Source organism: Athene cunicularia (genome assembly GCF_003259725.1).
Source record: "Athene cunicularia isolate RWA chromosome 8 unlocalized genomic scaffold, athCun1 chr8_part1, whole genome shotgun sequence".
In the NCBI taxonomy this organism is placed as follows: domain Eukaryota; kingdom Metazoa; phylum Chordata; class Aves; order Strigiformes; family Strigidae; genus Athene; species Athene cunicularia.
The window spans coordinates 30953740-30972917 of NW_020799109.1; the positions used below are offsets into that span (position 1 = coordinate 30953740).

Genomic DNA, 19178 nt, shown 5'->3' on the forward strand with positions numbered 1-19178 from the left:
GGGGAACCTGCGGCTTCTCTGCCCCCGGGGCCGGTTGACGCCGCTGCAGCCCTGCAGCCCTGGCCGCAGCGCCGGGCTGGCTGCCCGTGGAGATGCTGCAGGCCCTGGGCGCTCGGTGCATCCCCGGGCTGGCATCGCGGGGCTTGTCTCCAGCTTGGTGCACGGCCACCGGCAGTTCGCGCTGGCGGGAGGCCCGCAGTCAGCTTCCAGCGTGCCTGGCTGGAGGTGGGGGGGTTCTGCTTTGTCTGACCCCGAGAGGAATCACCTTTCCCGCGGCCTGGTGGAAAAATACTTCAGCACCCAGCGTTTCCCATCCCACCTGTGTGTGCCGTCTCCAGTCCTCCTGCCCCCAGTTTTTAGGCTTTGGCCTGCTCCAGGTGGTTTCCACCCGCTCTAGCCAGGCCTCTGCGCTTCACCCACTGCGTGAGGCTCATCTGTGCAAATCTGATGGGCTGCTTACAGCCTTCATCCCCCCAAAAGCCAGTGATATTCTCCCTTGTTCATGCTGGGATCAGAGCAAGGCCTTTACCACTTGTGTGCAGGGACACACTTCCCTTCGCACCACCTGGAGCAAGTCGCTGAGATTTTAATTTTTAGTGATATTTGTGCAGAATGACAGTTTCTGACCTGCATGTAACCCCCCACCCTGGGCAGGAGCGATCATTGCTTTCCTAACTGCCCCACGGTGGCTGCACACACCTGCAAGCTTTGCTAGTCCATCGCTGCTCCTGCAGCACCCTGGGCACCCTGTGAAGTTTTTAAAATGCCACCCATGTCTGGATGTTGACCCAAAAATGAGGCACTGGTGAGTTGCTTTGTGTGGCATTGCCCCTGTGTGCCACCCTTGTGTGCGGGCAGAGTGGTGACCCCACTCATCACCTCCATGGGCCCCAGACCTCTCTGTGTGCAAAAAAGACCCTGGTCCCAGGTGCTGTGTGGGCTCAGGGCAGTGCTCACTGCTGCGTGGGCATCCCCCTTCTCCTGTGAGAAAGGCAGAGGCAGGCGGGGGCTGCTGATGCTGTGGCAGGGTGGAGTGGTGGGGTATGTGGGGACACCCACAGATGGTTTGCTCAAGGACGGGGAGCCATGCAGGGAGGGGGTAGCAGGCTGTGCTGCCCCCCGGTCCTCCGGTTCAAGCCCTGTGCTGAGGGATGCTGCTCCGCCAGAGAGCGTTGCTGTGGCAACAGGGCGGCAGCGAGGCGGATGCAGGGGGACGCGCAGTCATGGCCGCCAGCCCCGCGCCACCTTGACACCCCAAAGGCGACAGGAGCTTGTCCTCTGCCCCTTTTGGACCTGTTCCCAGGGAACCAGACCCCGATGCGCCCCGGCACCTGGAGTGCTGCTGGCGGGGAGCATCTGGGTGATCTAGGCAGGGCTGCATGGTGCTGCTCAGGTTGAGAGCCCCAGGCATGGCCTCAGCTGGTATTGTGGGGATTTCACCAGGGAATTTTCAAATCCTCGAGGTGCGATACATGGGGCAGCACAGGAGAGCACCCACCCACCCTGACAGAGCCGCTGCACCCGGGGTTTGCACTGGTGATGCTAGGCAGGGGTTTGCTTTCACCCCCTTCTGCTGACTGCCACCGGACAGATACAGGGACATCTGGTCCCGGGTTGGCACACCCCAATGTCCCAGTGGTGACTGGGGTCTCCTGAGTATTGCTGCCTCATACATCAGTCCCACGCGAGCCTGTGGGTGTGCAGCCCCCCCAGCACTCAGGGGTTTGGGCTGTGGAGACACAGAGGTGGTCCCAGTAGAAGTCTCCCCACCTGGGATGCTGTGGCTGGGCTGGCAGGAGGGTGGGCCCTGTTTGCCAGGATTTTGGCTTGGTGACTCCAGGGAAATGCCATGTTACAGCTCCCTCCATCCCTCCCAGGAGAGAAGGGCTTGCTTTGAAAGTGGACGGACACTTTGCCATGTGTGGGTATTATTATTGTTGTTGTGCTGCTCTGCCGTGTGTGGGTGGTGGTGTTACGATTACTACTGTGAGTGTGGGGACCACTTTTGCATGCCAGAAGGCCAAAAGTGCATAGAGGTCTTGCAAGACCCAGACTTGGTAACTAAGTGGCTTCATCCTCTGGAGATGGAGAGCCCCCAGCCGAGGAAATCCACGGGGCAGAGAGTGTCACTGCTGGTGCTGCGCACTCGGTGGGGATGTGGCTTCGTTGAGCCAGTGCATGGAACAGGTGTCAGCAGCTGTTTGTGATTCCACAAGCCCTCGTGGATGGGCTGGAAGGTGTGTTTGAGCATCCTTCTAGGAACCTGGCTTCACACAGTTGCACCATCTCTGGCAGACCCCAGACCCATTAATTGCACCCACCTTGTTGTGTTTGAATTGACAATAAAGTGTTTGAGCAGTGGATAATCCTCACACCCACCTCTGTGTCTGTGAGCCAGGTCCGGTTCAGGGTATCGCTACTGGGGAGAGAGCTGGGTGACTGCTCCTTCTCTTCTTTCTGGTTTTTGGATCCAGGGCCTGTGTCCAGGGAAGGGGTTTCTGAGGGGAGGGGAGCTGCCCTGCTGGTTGATGGGGACTTGGACCGGACCTCAGGGTGCTGCCCACGGGCTGGGGAGGGCCTGGCTGTGGGCTTTGAGCACTGTGAAGGTCAGGCAGTGCTCCATGGGTGATCCTGGCAGTGGCACCTTGACTCTGCCACATAGTCTCTCAAGCAGCTCACTTGAGGTTCTCTGTGCCTCAGTTTCCCCACGAAGATGATGGGAGCATGCGGGAGGTGACTGAGACAGGAGAAGGGGTGAGGGGAGCATCCAGGAATGGGACAGGATCAGCGAGCCAAAGGGTATCTGAGTGTCATTCCACCTCCAGCCCTGGCTCTCCTCCCCAAACACCCCCTAAATAATTCAAGTGCTTTTCAAGCATGGCAAGTGTTTGTGGAAAGCGGTGTGTGCAGTTTCCCCTGCCTTGATGGCACCTCCCTGCGTGGTGGCCAAGCCGGGCAATCCACCGATGGGCACTTGGGTCAAGATTTCTCCCCCAGCTGCAGATGTGCTAGAGTCTTTGGAGCGCCATGTATGTTGCTAAAAATGGGGTACCAGGGGTGTGTGTTGAACTGGGCACCCCAAAACTGGCTATCACTCCCCAACCCTGATGAGATGCTCTGGTAACATAATCCACTTAATGATGAGTGCAGAGGTTGTGGGCATCCCCTTGCTGCTGATGGGTGGTGTGGCAGGGTCGTTGGGGACCCTCCTAAACCAAGCTTTGCTGGGGTTCACCTGTGCCAAGAGAGACAGTGGGGGTCCAGGGGCTTTCTGCCCAACCTCAGGGTCTGCAGGGGACAGTGGGAAAGTCATGTGTGGGACTGGAATCTGTCCCCTCATGTGTTTACTTCTCCCCACTGTGGGTAGTGGTGAGCTGCGGGGGGCTCAGCCAGGGGTCTAGGCGACACGCTGGCTTTGGCTTGCCTTGACCTGCTGCCCCATGGCTTTAGCTTTATATTTATCTTTACCTGAGAGGGTGAGGCATTGCTTGTGCCTGCTCTGCATACACCATTTTTGGGTCTCATCCCCCCTTGTGGCCATCCCAGTGCCAGAGCTGGATGAGTCGAGTGTGTCTGTGGTCAGCCCTCCCAAACCTGTCAATCTCAAGGCTGCTCCCACGTTCCTCTGAAAGCAGAGGGATAGTTTTGGGGATTATTACCCCTGGTTTATGGTGAGGAGAGGCGCTTGGACAGGGCTTTCAGCTTCTTTGTAGCTCCCTTTACTAACGAACAGAGCATGTTGTAATTGCGCCGGCCGCCTCCTTGTGCATGTGCTGCCTCGCTGCCCATGTTTGCTCGGGAGCAGCTCGGTGCACGCGGTCCCCACGTGCATCGCCTTTTGTGCTCGTACCCATAAAACCCCACACAACTGTGTGTTATATGCATGTCCTCAAAGGGACTCCAGCACCATCCCCCCGTTTTGCTGCAGGGTTTTTTCCCACCTCCTGAATTTTTGGGAAGCAGCCAGGGCGTGGGAGCAGGGTTGGGGCTGCTCGCTGGTGCGCGCCAGGCTGCCTGCATTTAAAATCACCCGGTTTCATCCTGCTTTAAATCAAGGAAACCTCCATTTGAGATGGTGTCCTTTCATCTCATTTTGTGTTTGTTGCATTAGTTTTGTATTTTTTCCTGAAGGGAGGCTGAGTGTTGCTGGTCACTGTCCATTAAGAAACGCTAATTAGCAGCTCAATATTCCCTGTCCACTAACCTTCACACCCCCTTCTTCCTCGCTGCTTGGTTTGCAGCATCCAGCCACATTTGATATGTCATTAACTGGATTCACACTCCTGTGGGTTGCTAATTTTTTTGGGCCCCATCCTTCACAGGTTACAAACCGGTGAGCAGGGTATTTATTAGCATCCTGGCTTCCCATGGCCCCTCAGGCTTGGCGGAGATTCAAGATGCAATTAAAAAATGCGTGAAAGACGGCATCTTTGACTCCTTTGCCCAAGTAACGCACTAGATATTTGAGAAGTGAAGTATTGAAATGCAGTTTTGTGCATAAAATGGACTCAGGGAATAAGAAAACAGCCGATGGGTCGAACCCGTGCTTTCTGGACACTGGATAATTCAAGATCTTAAAATACCGGATGGTTTGTCATGTCCTTTTTTTTTTTTTTTTTTTTCTCTGAGTGTGGAGGAGCTGAAGGATTTTTTTTCTGCCTCACTGTTTTCCAGCCCAGCTGCTGTGCCTTGAAACGGGGGCAGCACAGCCCCTCACCCCCCAACTTTCCCTGCTCCCTGTCGTCCTCATGGGAGCCTTGGCAGCAGAGGATGGGAGAAGGTTCTTAACTTCAATGACTTTAATAGATTATCATAAACTTCGGTCTTAATACAAGCTGTCATGATTTCAAATTATCTTACTTTTAAATTAAATAGATTCCTTTTTAAATACAAAATCAATTCTAATTTTTTAGAGGGGTGAGATTTTTCAAAGGCACCGATGAGTTGGGCATATTTAACTGCTCTTGAATATCTCCCTGAAATATCTAATAATTTTTTTTTTAATCTCAGCTAAGCTCTTGGCTGTGCTGATGGATGCTCTGACCATGACTTCCCTGGGTTAATAATGGGATGGCATGGAGGGTCATGGGGATGTTAGGCAGACCACCGTTGGGGGTACAGGCTGCCACTAATTGGGATGATGGGCTGCCGGCACACCTGCCCACCCCAGCTCTCCTTCCAGGCTCTGTGGGAAGGTGGTGACATGTGACACCCGTCAGCTCTCATCCACGTGTCTGTGCACTGCTGCAGACTGCTGGAGGTGGTTCCCCTGCCACCTACCCTCACCCCTGGCTCCTAAATGGTCTTGGAGGAGGGAAGCTGGAGCTAAGAGGCTGCAGGGTTGTCTTATACCTTTTTTTTCCCCACTTCCATGTCAAATGGGAAGAGCATCCCATTGGGTTTTGGTTGGGGGTTGCTTGGCCCTGCTTCTCTCACCCAGGTCTGGGTGCTGGTGGTGGGTCCCAAAGGACAGGTTTTTGTTCCCAGCTGTCTGTGGTAGCAAAGGGGGGCTCAGGGTGTGGCATTACTGGTCCTCAGCTCAACTTCATTTCCAAGGGAGTCAAGGGCACCCCCATATCACCACTGGACCCCCCCTTCCCTGTCACGTGTCCCCAGCCCATGAAGCCGGGGCATGGCAGAGGGCTGCAGTGGGGCTGGTCCCACTGTGGGATCCACAGCATCGTTCTGGTGCGAACCTTGCACCTGGAAATAGGTGTAATGGCAAAATAATGGAGCAAATATTAAGAAATTCTTAAGTACCTAGAGAATAACCAAGTTAAATTATACCAGAGGAGCTCAATTGCCTTGCTTAGATTGATTGAATTACTAAATGAGCCTGACTAATGGAATGGAGTGGATATATCGGACTTTTACTCAAGATCCTGAAATAATTCCTCTAATAAGATTGTGAGCCATTAATTGAACTTGGCTTTGATCCTGGACACTGTCACATGCACTGAAACCTGGTGGTATGATCTATGCTCCGGCGTGCCTGGTCAAGGGGGTGGCTGCTGACATCTCCCCACTGGGTAGCTTGGAGGGCAGCCAGGTGCTTCGCCAGGGGGTCCCGATGCACCCATGCCACGACCTGCGATGGGGAAGGGACCCTGAAACACTCCATCTTGGCAGTCCTCCTGCCTGCTGGCAAAACCCGCCCTGGCAGTGGGATGCACTTAATTCCCTTCTGCTGCCAGCAGCTGATCTCCTGGCCAGGATCCTAACCACTTCCCATCACTGTGGGGTGAATTTGAGATGGATGCTTTGGGGTTTATACCCCCCACAAATCCAGGGGTGCCTTCTTCTTCCTATGCCCTCCTGGAGTGGTTGGTGCTGGTGATGGGACATTGTCCGTAGTACCCAGAACACTGCTGATTGTCCAGTCTGTGCTATGAGATGCTTCACTCCACATCGCTTGCCTCCTTCTTTTTTCTTCATCAAACCCAGCCCATCACTAAGACCTCAGTGCTGCTGCATCTCCTTCCCCCTCTGATGCTTTGGTGCTTGCTTTTCGCACTGGAGGTGTCCTCTTGGGTGCTGGCAGCAGAGGCCAGCATGCCCCAAAGGGTGCTGCCAAGGTCTGAGGGCTTGCAGAACTTCCAGCAAACAGAGAGGGACCTGCCAAGGGATGTATCCCGCCCTGGACCTGCCCTGGAGCAACTGGTGGGACGGGACAGGCTCATCTAACAGTGCTTGGGTGCAAATCACTGGTGGGACCCTGCTCCTGCCCTTGCTCTTGGCCATGCGATATAAACCTGACTTCTCCACATCCTTTTCCAGCTGAAGGAGGGGGCCAGAATGGGCAAGGTGACCTTCTCAGAGCCACGGAAGCACCGAGGGCACCCCCATGCCTGGTCACACACCCTCCTCCAGGAGGTGGAGACCAGCACCAGCCTCAGCTACAAGCAGGGACAGTCCTTAAAACCCAGCAGCCGGGGTGGAAAATGCTGCAGGAAGGTGGGCAGCATCCCTGAGAGAAGTACAGGGTCCCCCATGGCTGAACTGGGGTGACCAAATCTCAGGACACCTTGCCTCCATGTTGTGCCCATTGTCAATCCGCTCTCTTACTGGGAGTGGAGGCACAGCAGATGTAGAGGGCTTCTTGTATATTTTTTCTTAACTAAGGGAAAAAAAAAAAAATAGGGATTTCGTCTCTGGGAACCCGTTGCCACAGCAACCGTGCATCCAGCTGGCTCCAGCGGCAGCGGGGCTGGGAGGGGATCTCACTGACCCAGAAAGTGGTGGGGGGAGCAGGCCGTGGGGCTGCTTGGCATTTCAGTGCGGGGTACCAGGGTCTGGCAGCACCTGGCAGGGTGGGCAGAGGACCAATGTTCAGCCGAGGGGGCTGTAGGGGGCCTGGACCCCTGTTTTGGCTGGACAGAGTGATGCTCCCAGCTCCTTTTAATCACTCCCAGCCTTAACTTCTCAGACTGCATCCTGGCAGAGATGCTCAGGCTTGCTCTCATTCCCACCCTGAAACCTGTCCCAGTGCATGGACACTCCTCAGAGACCCCCATAGCTCTGTAGGCATGCTTTACCCCCTGGAACTGGCTCTAGTTTCAGTGGTGGAGGGGACCCTAAGGCAGCCACATGCCTCCTTGATACTGCTATCTCACCTGCCCTTCTCTCCCTATGCCAGTGGCATTTGCTCCTGGGCCACATCCTATTTTCTACTATTTTATTTTATTTTATTTTATTTTATTTTATTTTATTTTATTTTATTTTATTTTATTTTATTTTATTTTATTTTATTTTATTTTATTTTATTTTATTTTATTTTATTTTATTTTATTTATTATTTTATTGTTGCTTAGCCGGCTAAGCTTGGAGGCTTACTTCAGAGCAGTCCTTCAAATGAAGGTATTTTTTTGCCTGGTGGGATTAAGGTAGCTTCTGGATGGTGATGGTGCTGTCATTTAAGACTGGTTGTCTTTTTACTTGCAAATTGCCAGGCTCTGGCTTCTCTACAGCTAGCCTGGCTGTGGCCAGCAGCTCACCCCAAGCAGCAGTGCTCTGAAGGCTGGGGGATTTGTCTAGATAAGGGAAGATTTTTGATTGTCAGGTTCTGGCTGTCCCGCTACATCTTAACGCTGAGAAAGGGCCTGGAGGAGAGCATCCTCTGCTCCCATGTGCCATGTTGGTATTCTGATCACATTTTGCTGCCCTGCATCTGGGGGATGCTTGGGATGGATGTTCACCCCGCAGCACTGGCACTGGGCTCTTTGTGGTCTGGTCTGGGATGTGGTCTAAACTGACCCCATGCTTTGCTTTGTTATGGGGCTTCGTTTGCTGGTGATGGGCTTAGGCAGGGGTTTGAGACTGTCTCCTCTGCCGTGTCCTGTCTGCAGAGCCTGAGGTCTGCTGGGGAATGGGCAGGGGCTTTTTTCACCATTTATAACTGAAGGAGGTGTAAAGGATCCATGAGGCACCTTCTATTTGGTGATGGCACATTGGTCACAGAAGTTTGGGATCCACAGCCCTGATGCAAGAGGAGGAACCATCCCTTTCCTGGCTGGCTCTGAGGCATTTCAGTAATTAGGATGACTAACGAGCGTAGCAGAGCAAGCAGCTATGGGGGATGCAGAGATCTGGCTTTGGTTCTGTGGGGAGTTGATCCAGCTGAAAACTAACCTGGTGGAAGAAAGAAGTTGAGAAGGTGACAGGAGATATTAAGGATACCTTCCCCATGCCCTTGCTGGGGCACAGCACTTCTGCTTGGTAACAAGGGCTGTGTTACCTCTAGAGTTCTCCCTGAATTGGGTCTGCAGTCCAAGCAAAGCCATTGCCTGGCTGCTGGAGCCTCTTGGGATGGAGGTCTCCTGATAGGCGGGGGAAACTAGGTACAGGCAAGACCTTGACCTTGGTTTTTGAGGAAGCACCTCCTGTTCCTTTCTTATGCACCTCTACCCTCCTCCCCTGCCAAAAAATCTGTCCCCGATGTCACCGTCACAACAGAGTGGCTGCCTGGGAAAGCAGCCCCGAAATATCCTGGGGACAGGCTCTTGTGTGATGGGAGACAGTTGCCATGGAAACCTCCTTCAAATGAAAATAAAAAAAAAGAAAAAAACCCGAAATTTAAAGCAGCCCTTGTAGCTCAGAGGAACTGTAGACCTTATTATGGGTTTTGGCACCCCCCCCTTTTTCTTTTATTTGTTCCAGCTAAAAGCTCCAGGAGACATGGCAATTAATTTGAGCATCCCAAGGGGAGCAAGAGAGGGAGGGCACGGTGCTGGGAACCAGCTGCCTGGGCCGGTGGGCTCACAGTACTTCCCAGTGCTGCTGCCCTGCAGCCACCAAATGCCCTCTGGTAATGGGTTTTCTCCACCATGGAGGAAGAATCAAGGTGTTTTTTTAGAAGAGGTAGCTTAAGGCTTAAAAGTCCTCTTTCCTAGCTCCCTAGATGGAGGGTTTGGGGTGGGGGTTGGTGCGAGCAAAGGCTTAGGGGCACTGAGGGAGGAATGAGGATATGGGAAACAGCTACAGGGCACAGCTCTGGCGTGGGGACGGGCAGCTCAGCGCAGGTCAGGGTGATTTGTCTTTATGTGTGTGGCATCAGGAGATAGTGCCCTTTCTCCTGCTGAGAAGGGCAGCGTCGTGGCAGGGAGGCTTCTGTAGAGATAGACTTCAGTGGGTGAGGGGAGGTGCCTGGGAGAGGAGGCATCCTTCTCCCGAATTTTCTTGTCAGGGTCTACTTTGCAGCCATAGCCGCAGGTTCCCAGGGGGGCTTAGTCCAGCTCAGCACAGACTTTAAATTGCTGTGGTGCTCTCAGCCCGTCCTCTCCCCTAATGATGTCCCCAGTGTCCACAGCTGCTGAAAAATCTGGAAATGTCATATTGGGACCAGAGAGCCCACTGTGCCTGCCACTGCCCCAGGCTGGTCTCAAGCTCCTCTTGGTGCTGCTTTCCTTGTGGTGGTCGTGCCGGTGCAGAGCTGTTTTCCCATCCCAGAGCTGCATCTCCCCAACCTTTCCTGTGTTGCTCAGCCAGAAATAGCTGGGTTCTGGCTCTTGCCACTTTTAGGAAGAGCTCTGGAGAGGAGCAGCAATGGGACTTGAGAGCTGTCATGCTGTTGTGGAGCTGCTGGCTAAAGGGATAAGCCAGGGAGTTTGTCTTTGCAGACATGACACATGTGGCACAAGAATTGGGGGGGGATTAGAAATGTCTCTGCAGACCAGTGAGATGGGAGCTGCAGGGGTCTCGTCCCAGCTTATGCTAAGGCTCAGCTTTTTTAGCCAGGCTGGGATGCATGTCTGAGCGTCTGCAAGCAAGACAGTGCCTGAAACATCCTTCAAGGGAAAAATCAAACCAATTTTATCAGGTTTTCAGCAGGAGCTGCTCTCTTCCTGGGTGCGTGGTGCTCCTGGCATGCTCAGACCTAGTGGGCAGGAGAAATAGCTCAGCCTCCTCCATGGATGATGGAAATGCCTATGAGCTGGGGAGGGGAGCACATTGCATGCCTTGAGTCTGCTTAGTCAACCTTGGACCTGGGCTGGCTTCCACAGCTTTTTAGTATCACGTTTTCCTCCTTCCTTACTTGTCAAGTAAGGCAAGTGGCTGGTTAACAGCTGGAGGACTCAGCCTCAACCTGCCCACCCCAAGCATCCTCCTGCAGTCCCCCCATGCTGGCCAGCACAAATTGGGGTGAAGGAGTGTCCCACAGGTGCTGGGGCTGAGAGCTGTGAGGGATGCAGAGGTTCCTGGGATGGAGGTGTTACACATCTCCCCATGGGATCGTGATGGCGTGGTCAGCCCGGGCTGGATCTGTCCTCCTTGTAATTAAAGCTCAGCGTCAGGGAAAAAGGGCTTTTCACGTGCCGTGGGAAGAAAGTGTGTGAAACACAGCTGTGCCAAGCAGTGGGAGAGCATCAGGGTGATGGAGGGAGGACAGGAAAAGAAGGACCATGAGGGGCAAGGAGCGGTACAATGGCAGGTGGTAGAAAATAACTGGAGGGACCACGAGAAAGCCAAGGGGCTATAGGAGCAGTGATGGAGGGTACTGGCAGAACCACTCGCCATGGGTGTAAGCCACCCCATACCTCGTGGCTTCTTGAAACCGCCATGCATGGAGCCCAGTGAAGTGCCCTTTGGAGCTAATAGCTGCAGGAATTCATGGCTGGTTTCACACCTGGTGGCAGCATCCATGTCCTGGGAATAACACTGCAAGGGCCATGGCTGTGTGTTCCATGGGTTTCTGGCCAAGAAAGGAAGGAGGTGTCAGGCTGGCTCACCAAGCCCTGGTCTCAGCCACAGCCAGAGCCTGTGGGATTAAAGCAAAGATGTGGCTGTGAATGCAGGAGTTTGCAGTTGCCTGGTGCTCAGAGTCTGGTAGGGCTCTTCGAGATACTGAAAATGCAGCTCACTCCTTGCCTCAATTTAATTTTGTTTGCTTACAAAAATGCTACCTATTTGCTAAAATGGGATACTGCTTCCCTTTGGCACAGGAGGAGCAAGAGGCAGCAGCCCCTCGCTCAGAAATGCCCCAGTCATGGTCACAGGTGTGTTGTCCTGGCTGGGAGGACCCTCAGCACTTGTCTGGGCTGGAGCATCCTGGCTCCATCCCCTTTTTTTTCTGGCCATCTCAGATTTCAGCACTGGACTAAGAAATTCAGATTTTCCTCCTTTTTTTTCCCCCCATGCAAGCTCACAGGAACTTTCTGCCCGTGGTTATGACACTGGAGTTTCCTTTTCCCTACCAATGGTGCAGGCGCTGCCTGGAAAGACAGGCAGGTAAATACAGGCAGGGCCGTGCTGCCGTGTGATCGCATTAAAGCTGATGGGTGCTGAAACCGAAGAGCAGTGTTACATAATTTGGACTGCAATGCAGAAGCTCTTGCTTAATTTTTAATTATCCAATTGCTTCACGTATGTAACACTCAACCTGGGAAGAGAGGTTGGCCCGCAGGCACGTGCAAGGGGCTTGGCTGGCAAAGATGATGGGTAAGCTTTCCCTCGTGTTCCTCCTGGCATGGCAGAAAGAAATGTGTCCCTGTGGCACTGACACACATGGCAGGAGTGGGACTGAGCTGCGGCAGCTAGGAAGCATGCTCTGCAGCCACCCCGAGGACTGAGGGGTGTCCCGCTGAGTGGTAGGAGGGGAGATGCAGGTCTGCAAAGGTCTTTGAGGTTTTGCTGGGTCGCAGTGTTAAATAAATGGAAGACACTGTGGTTGCTTTGCATCCAGATTTCCTGTAGCTGCTGATAAAAGAACCCTGATATACTCCCAGGGTGGGTTTGTTTGGATTTGGGTGAAATGGTGAAGGAGCTTTTGTAGATTTCAGCTGTGAAGCGCCGTTTCTTCCCCTCCTTATTTTCCCCCCTCTTTCAAATCCCAACTCTGCACTTTATGTCCTTCCTACAAAGGCAGCTGCCTTGGAGCAGCTTAGTCTTCAAAGTTCCCAGAATAACAAAGGTTAAAATAAATTTTAAAAAATAACGTTGCTACAAGATCAAGTCAGTGCCCCACTTGCACTCGGGCTAGGGGCTTCAAAGTGGCTGCAAAGAGCCCCCCGCAGCATCCATGGTCAGGCATATTGACACCTGGGGTCCCGTCTTCATCCTCCTGATATCCCAGGAGAATTTGCAGTAGCCAGGATGATGCCACAGGTAATGGCATCCACTGAAATCGGTGGGGGTCCTGCTGCTTTTGCTGGCTATGGGTGCAATCTGGAGAAGGTCTCTCTCAGAGGAGAGGGTCATGGTGGCTGTGGTGATGGATAAGTCTGCACAGATGAGAGAGGTGTCTGCAGGGCTGTGTCCTGTGCCCACCAGTGCTGTCCCCTGGCCAGGCAGGTGGGTGAACAGCTCCTCATAGGGAGGATCCATGCTCAACGTGGTGCTTTGTGCCTCTGCTGGCTCTGCTGATTTATATAGATCATCAATATGACAATTATATACACCTGCAGATTTAATTACCTCCATTTTTGTCAGGTGGCGACAGATTTATGCCTCTATTCAGTTCCTGTAAATCTGAAACAAGCTTGACTAGACCCAAAAGTCCTCCCATTGATCACTGTGCACTGGCTGGTCTCTGGCCCTCTTGACAAGCTCTTCTTCCACAAGTGATAAATTCAAGATGCACAGTTAACTTTTTCCCCTTCTACATCTTTCATGCTTCATTTTTTTGCCTTCTCCCCATTATCTTTCAAAGCCTCTCCACAAACTTGAAAATGGAGCTTGAAATCAGGCAAGGGCTCCTAAGAATCAAAGAGTTTATGACATTAGGCTGCAGTCAGCAGTAGCCTATGCATGCCTTCTCCATCCTGGTGTGGGGCCACTGGTGAGGATTTGTCTTGCCCCCAAACCCAGGGGAGGTGGGAGGAAGAGGAGGACCACCTCTTGGAAAAAGTCTTGGCCCTGCTGTTGGCAGGAAAGTGGACAGGGTTATTTTGGTCCTGTTTCACTCCCTGGGAGGACCACTTCATCCCTCCCATGTCCCAGAAGACTGGCTGATTCTGGCTCTCCCCCCAGGAGATGAGGAACAAGCAGCCATGCTCGTTTCCCGTGCTGAGCTTGAGAATTCAAAATAACATCTAATTTTCCCGACCTCTTGGCCTCAGTGCAATGAGCACTTAAACAAATTAGTCTGCAGGAGTGAGCTGAAGTTTACCCTTGAAGTGAAGTCCATGTCATCGCTGTAATGCATCCCCCTGCCTCCCCCACCTGTCCACCACTGCCGTTGCCTGACCTCTCCAGTACGATATGCTCCAATGTCTTACTAAGTGCCTGGCAGATGGGCTGCAGTGGCCGGCCATTACCTTCCCTGCCAGCCCATGATGGATATAAATAGCCCTTTGCCTCCCTGTGAAAATGGCTGGCTGGCTTGGAAAGCTGAAGATAATCTTGACAGGTGTCTTGGGTCTGTAGGGTCTGACAGCATGGAAGGTTGGGGTTTGAAGAGGGAGAGTTGCTGGCTGGGCACTGAGAGGCTACCTCAAGGGGATGGAGCTGCCTTGGGGTCTCCTTCCCCCAGTGAGGCAGTGTCTGGAGGAGCAGAGGTTCTCAGACGCTCCTGAAGGGACGCGTGGATGCGGGATGCATCCTTCAGGGGTGGCCTGAGTAGCACCTACCTGGTTTTGCAGCCACCCTCTGTCCCCAAGAGACTATGCAGTGTTGGAGGCAGTGGATTTGTGGTCCCTTGGCATCTCCAGCCATGGCAAGTAGCTGATAATTGGGGAAAAAATAGTTAAAACCGCAACGTATATTGTGTGGTCCTTTCCCTACTGCTGAGGTCTGTGCTGCAGGGATTTCTTGTGCTGGGATTTGCCTCTGGACTGTCTGGCTTGTTAGCCACTGTTGGTTCTGTCTTCCCTGAATTCAGTTCCTTTCTCAGTGCTTTCATGCTATATGGTGGATGAAAGAGAGTCTTTTGTTAGTTTTTACAAACCTAATTCTTGCAAAGCGAGAAATAGTGAATAATCATTGCCTTTCCCACTGCTCCATTGGCTTCATGATTTTATAGGCTTTTATCATGTCCCTGCTCAGTTGTTTGTTTTCCTTGCTGAGGATTCCTAACACAGTTGGTTTCTCCTCTCCACAAAGCCATTTGCAACATCTCAGCTTTGTACCCCTCCTACAAACCTTCCAAGCTTTGCCTCCTCCGTTACGAGATGGCTGACCTGAATACTGCTTGCAGGATTCAAGATCAGCTTGCTTTCACCAAAGTTGAATTTCACCTGCCCACTTCCTTGCCCACTTTCCTCCAGCACTTCACATCTTTAGCTTTGAGGAGACTAAATTTAGCATTGGTGACCAACTTTGTCATTCGCCTCATCTTCCAGAGCATTTCTGAACAGCCAAGGTCCTGACAATGATCTCTATGGGGCTTCTTGGTAACCTCCTTTCATTGTGAAAACTAACCTCTTACTCCTCCCACGCCTGGTGGGCTTCAAGAGGACTTTCCTCTTATCCCAACCCCACTTTGGCACTTTGGGAAACTTTGAGGGTGGATTTTGACAAGAACTCTTTGAAATGAGTCCATCAAACTGGATCACCTTTATCTACTGCCTTACAGGGTTGGGTGACCCATATTTACCCACACACCTACTGGTTCCTCTAACAAACTTGTCCAGGGCAGAAGTAGAATTACTGGTCTGTAATTTCCATGATGCACAAGAACTTTTTTAAGAGATTGGGGTCTCCTCTGCCAAATTTTGCTTCTTCAGTTGCTCACCCTTTCTGAGTGATAGCTGTTGTGTTGGTGGAGTTCAGCAGGTGTCCTCCTCTGCTGCTTGTAGATGAGTACCATCTGCACTGAGGGTTTCGTGCTCTCCATCTCACCAATTTGCTGGGAGGCAATTTAGCCAGGGCAGTAGTTTTCCATGGCTGACTGGGCGCTTCTCCATCATTTGGACTCTTTCTGTGGAGACCTGGGTTTCCCTCTGGAAGAGGTCATATGATGGCATTTCAGGCTGGGATATCAACTATAGATGTGGTCCTTTATGGGGTTTATATATCAACCCTGCATCTTGTAGTCACATATTCTCTTTATTTTGCTTTTGCCCACTGTCATGGTGTGGGGCTTTGGGATTTTTTTACTCGACCATGTCTACTGAGTGTTGGTCAAGGAGGTGGATTTGTCTCTCTTCCCACATCTCCTCTGTAGTTCACAGTTACGGCAGATGGGACCAAACTAACAAAGCAGGAGTGAAAATCAAACACCAGCGAATATCCCAGTCTGCTCATTGTTTTTCCCATCTTTTGTCAAAATTGACAAACGTGGTAGAAAAATAAGCTCAGAGGGGATGGTGCACAGGTGCGGTTGGGCACGTCCTTGGGTCTGCAGGAAAGAGCCAGGCAATGGGGCACATCGTGTTGTAAGGTCAGCAGCTGCAGAGCAAACCCAGTCGACTCAGACCCATTAATGATGAATCAGTGTCCTTCACTCTGGAAATGGCCATGCAGCACAATGTCATTCCCAGAGTGATGGAGGGTTTTGCTGTTAAAGAAAGGGATGAATTAGGGCTCTGGCATATTCGGGACAAAAGTCACAGTTCAAGGGTAAAGCATGGCTACAGCTTTGAAATGTAAGTCGTTGATGACCTTGCTAAAAACAAAGGCACCTTTGCTATGACGGCTAATGGCTTCACGTGTACCAGCCCCACGTGCAGATGTCATGATGAGGTGATGTTTCTGACCTAGCCAAAGAGTGGCTCCAGATACAGCGGATGCCTTTTCCTTGAGCCTTGAGGTTCTCCCATGTCTATGGATCTTTTGGAAATTTTGCCCAAGGTGCCCTCTCCTGTGAAGCAGGTTCCTAACAGATAAAATTAAGTTTGTGTTTGCTGGTATAGAAAAGTTGGATTGTCTTGAAAAGGCAGAATGACCTACAGAATGAGCTGATTTTTTTACCCGAGATTGAAGACAAGAGAAAAAATGCAAATAAAATATGGATAGTCAGTGATTAATGTGATTTTTTCAAATGGGCTCATTAAAACATTAATATTATCCCATGAAAGATGTGTCACTAAAATCTTGTAAGTAAAAATGAGTTAAATGTTAGGATATGCATTTTGACATCTGAATTGATAGGAATCAAGGCCTGAGGTCCCAACAGAGAGTGCGAGTGGCTCATGGTGGGAAGGTCTGAGTTACTTAAGACATTGGAGACCCTTGGAAAAGTACAAGGCCAGGGCTTGCTTTAGCTGAGTCAGAGCTCTTTAAAGGATGTGTGATGTTTACACACGGAGCAAAAGCCTTAGCTAATGGGAAACTTAAATAAAAACACAGTCAGGTTCCGGATGGAAAATAAGCCAGGTTTAAATGTTAACAAGGAAATATAAGTCCAAGTCAAAATCTGTGCTCTGCTGAATGAAATGAGTCTGCAGAGACTGGCATTATGGCAGAGTTCATGTGACTAATCGGAGGAATCTATTAATGCTTCCAAAAGTAAAGGAAAATTGTTTTGCCATTTTTTTTTTCCATCTAGATGCTGGTGTGTGTTTTTAAGGAGAGTTGCTCTTTTTGTGGGCCACAGTGCCAGGTCTTGGCAGGATTATGAGGGTGCAGAAATGGGTCTGTGCTGGCATTAGGCTTGGGGGCCACAGTTTCAAGGTTGCCCCAGCTCAGGTGCAGAAGTGGTCTGTGACAGGAGTGTTGCCTCCCAGAATTGGGAGAGGCAGAGGTGTTGCCTCCAGAAGGACTGGGTTTGCTTTGGGTGGGATGACTGTCCCTAGGGAGATGAGGTTGTTTGGGATGATCAGTAATGAAGCGGGTATAAAACCACCCACCTTCAGCAACTTCATCTAGACTTTTGTCCTCGCCTGTGTGCTTCTCTACAACCTTTCCTTCCCCCTCCCCTTCCCTCGCAGATGGTCTGGGAGGGGAGCAGCCACGGCCATTATGTTAAAAGCATCATCCAGGATCTTTGGAGGCTGCTGCTTCTGTAGATATAAAGGACCTGTGCCACATCTGATACCAGGTGAACACGGCACAGTCTAATTAGTGGTCTCCTACTGTTATTAACCCCTGACTCAGAGAGGCTATTTTTTAACAGAGGTGCAAGAAGTTAATACTAGTGCTAATGGCTTTATATCCATGTCCTTAATGAAAGCCATGCAGGGACCAGGCCTATCATCAATATTTTTCAAACTTTGAACTTGAAATTATCCTTTCCCACCTACTTTTTTTTTTTTTTTTTTTTTTTTTTTTTTTTGGCTTTCTGCCCTCTTTGCCAACTCCTCTAGGGTCTCCTGGCCCTGTGGTATGAGCTGGCCTGCAGAGTTGGCACCTGCCAGCCCCATGGCAGAGCTGAGCCCCTACAGCATCCAGATAAATGGCCCATGTTGGCTATATGGGTCCCTGTAGCATGTCCCACCGGGTGACCAGATGTCTGCTTGGAAAGCAAGACAAAGATAAAAGTGGAATGCATTGGACAGGGAGAGGAGAGCAAAGAGATGCTGTGTTAGGGAGGAAGCTTGGTCTTGGTCTTGATCTTGTTTGAACCAAACTCCAGGAGAACTTCACAGGAAAGCATTTATATGTATAATTTTTTCAAGTCGAAATGGAGTGGGCTAGGGGCAGCTGGTGTGTTGCTAAGACCTTCGAGGAGAGGAGGAGGAGGAGGTCCAAAGTTAAAGCTCACTCATCCAGGTGCTGCCTCAAGAACCTCTGCCCGGGACAGGAGCAGAGATGGTGGAGCAGCCTTGTCCTATGGTGTGATGGAGGGATCGTAGCCTGACAGTTTGGGGTGATGACAGTTGACTTATGGGGTGTTTTCCTCCGTTTCTAGCACTTCTGACGTGTGTGATGCAGCTGCAGGGTTGTCTTGTGATGCCTGGTGGGAGAGGATAATGTGCTCAGGCTCTGTGGCTGAATTGTGTGCTCTTTTAAAACAAGAATCAATTTTTTATTGAAATACATTTTTCTTTTTAAAAATAAGCCTGTTTAAATAAATTTGAAATTATGACAACCTATTTCAAGACTTAAATTTACTATAATCTATTAATCATTTAAATAACTTCCATCAAGGAGTCCTCCTCAAATATTAATGAGCTGAAGGGTGCTGCTTTTTCAATGATATGTCAGATCAGGGGGAAAACATCTTTAACTCCAGCTTTCTAAATGTCACAATGTCATATACTTAGTATCTATTATTTTCACTCTTTACAATGGAGCAAATGATGGTATTTACATTTTTCCAAATGTCAGTACGTTGAGTTCCTGTTGTGCATAAAAGCTCTTGCCTTAATTACTCCTAATTTCATGTTAGCAGGCAGGTGCAGAGAGAATATTTTCTTCCATTTGAGCTGGTTCATTTGAAGTTGAGAAGCTGTGGGGAGTTGGGGAAGCAGGAAAGCCTGTTTTCCCCTTTCAGCCCATGAATAAAGACCAGGTGGGAGAGGAGGAGATCTGCTTTTTCAAACCCTCCCGGCTCCCAGGACTGGCTTTTCAAAGGGGATCTGTGTTCCTAAACGCAGCTCAGGAGTTAGAGGGAATTTCAAAAGTGCTTCTGGCTTCCTCGATGCTTTAACTTCTTTACGTTTTGCTTCCCAGTGGCATTGAGGACATCTCAGCATCTCTCTGCTTGGGACACTCAGAGCACACTGATTACTGCCAGAAATATGGCCCGTGCTGAGCAGAAACAATCTGCCAATTCACTCACTGTGGCTAATGTTTCTTTTGATTAATCAAATCAGTTTTGGAGGATGAACCTAGTTCCTGATGCAGATTTCCCCCCCACCCCC

The 19178-nt window shown here is 50.9% G+C and overlaps 1 protein-coding gene across 1 annotated transcript in view; it reads left to right on the top strand.

Moving 5' to 3' along the window:
- The window catches only part of ASTN1 (astrotactin 1), a 57664-nt gene that overhangs the window by 1333 nt on the left and 37153 nt on the right, over nt 1–19178 (top strand). The window contains exons 3-4 of the mRNA XM_026854018.1: nt 4323–4447; nt 6778–6976. Coding sequence (XP_026709819.1) covers nt 4323–4447; nt 6778–6976 — 324 coding nt within the window. The remainder of the gene's footprint in view (nt 1–4322; nt 4448–6777; nt 6977–19178) is intronic.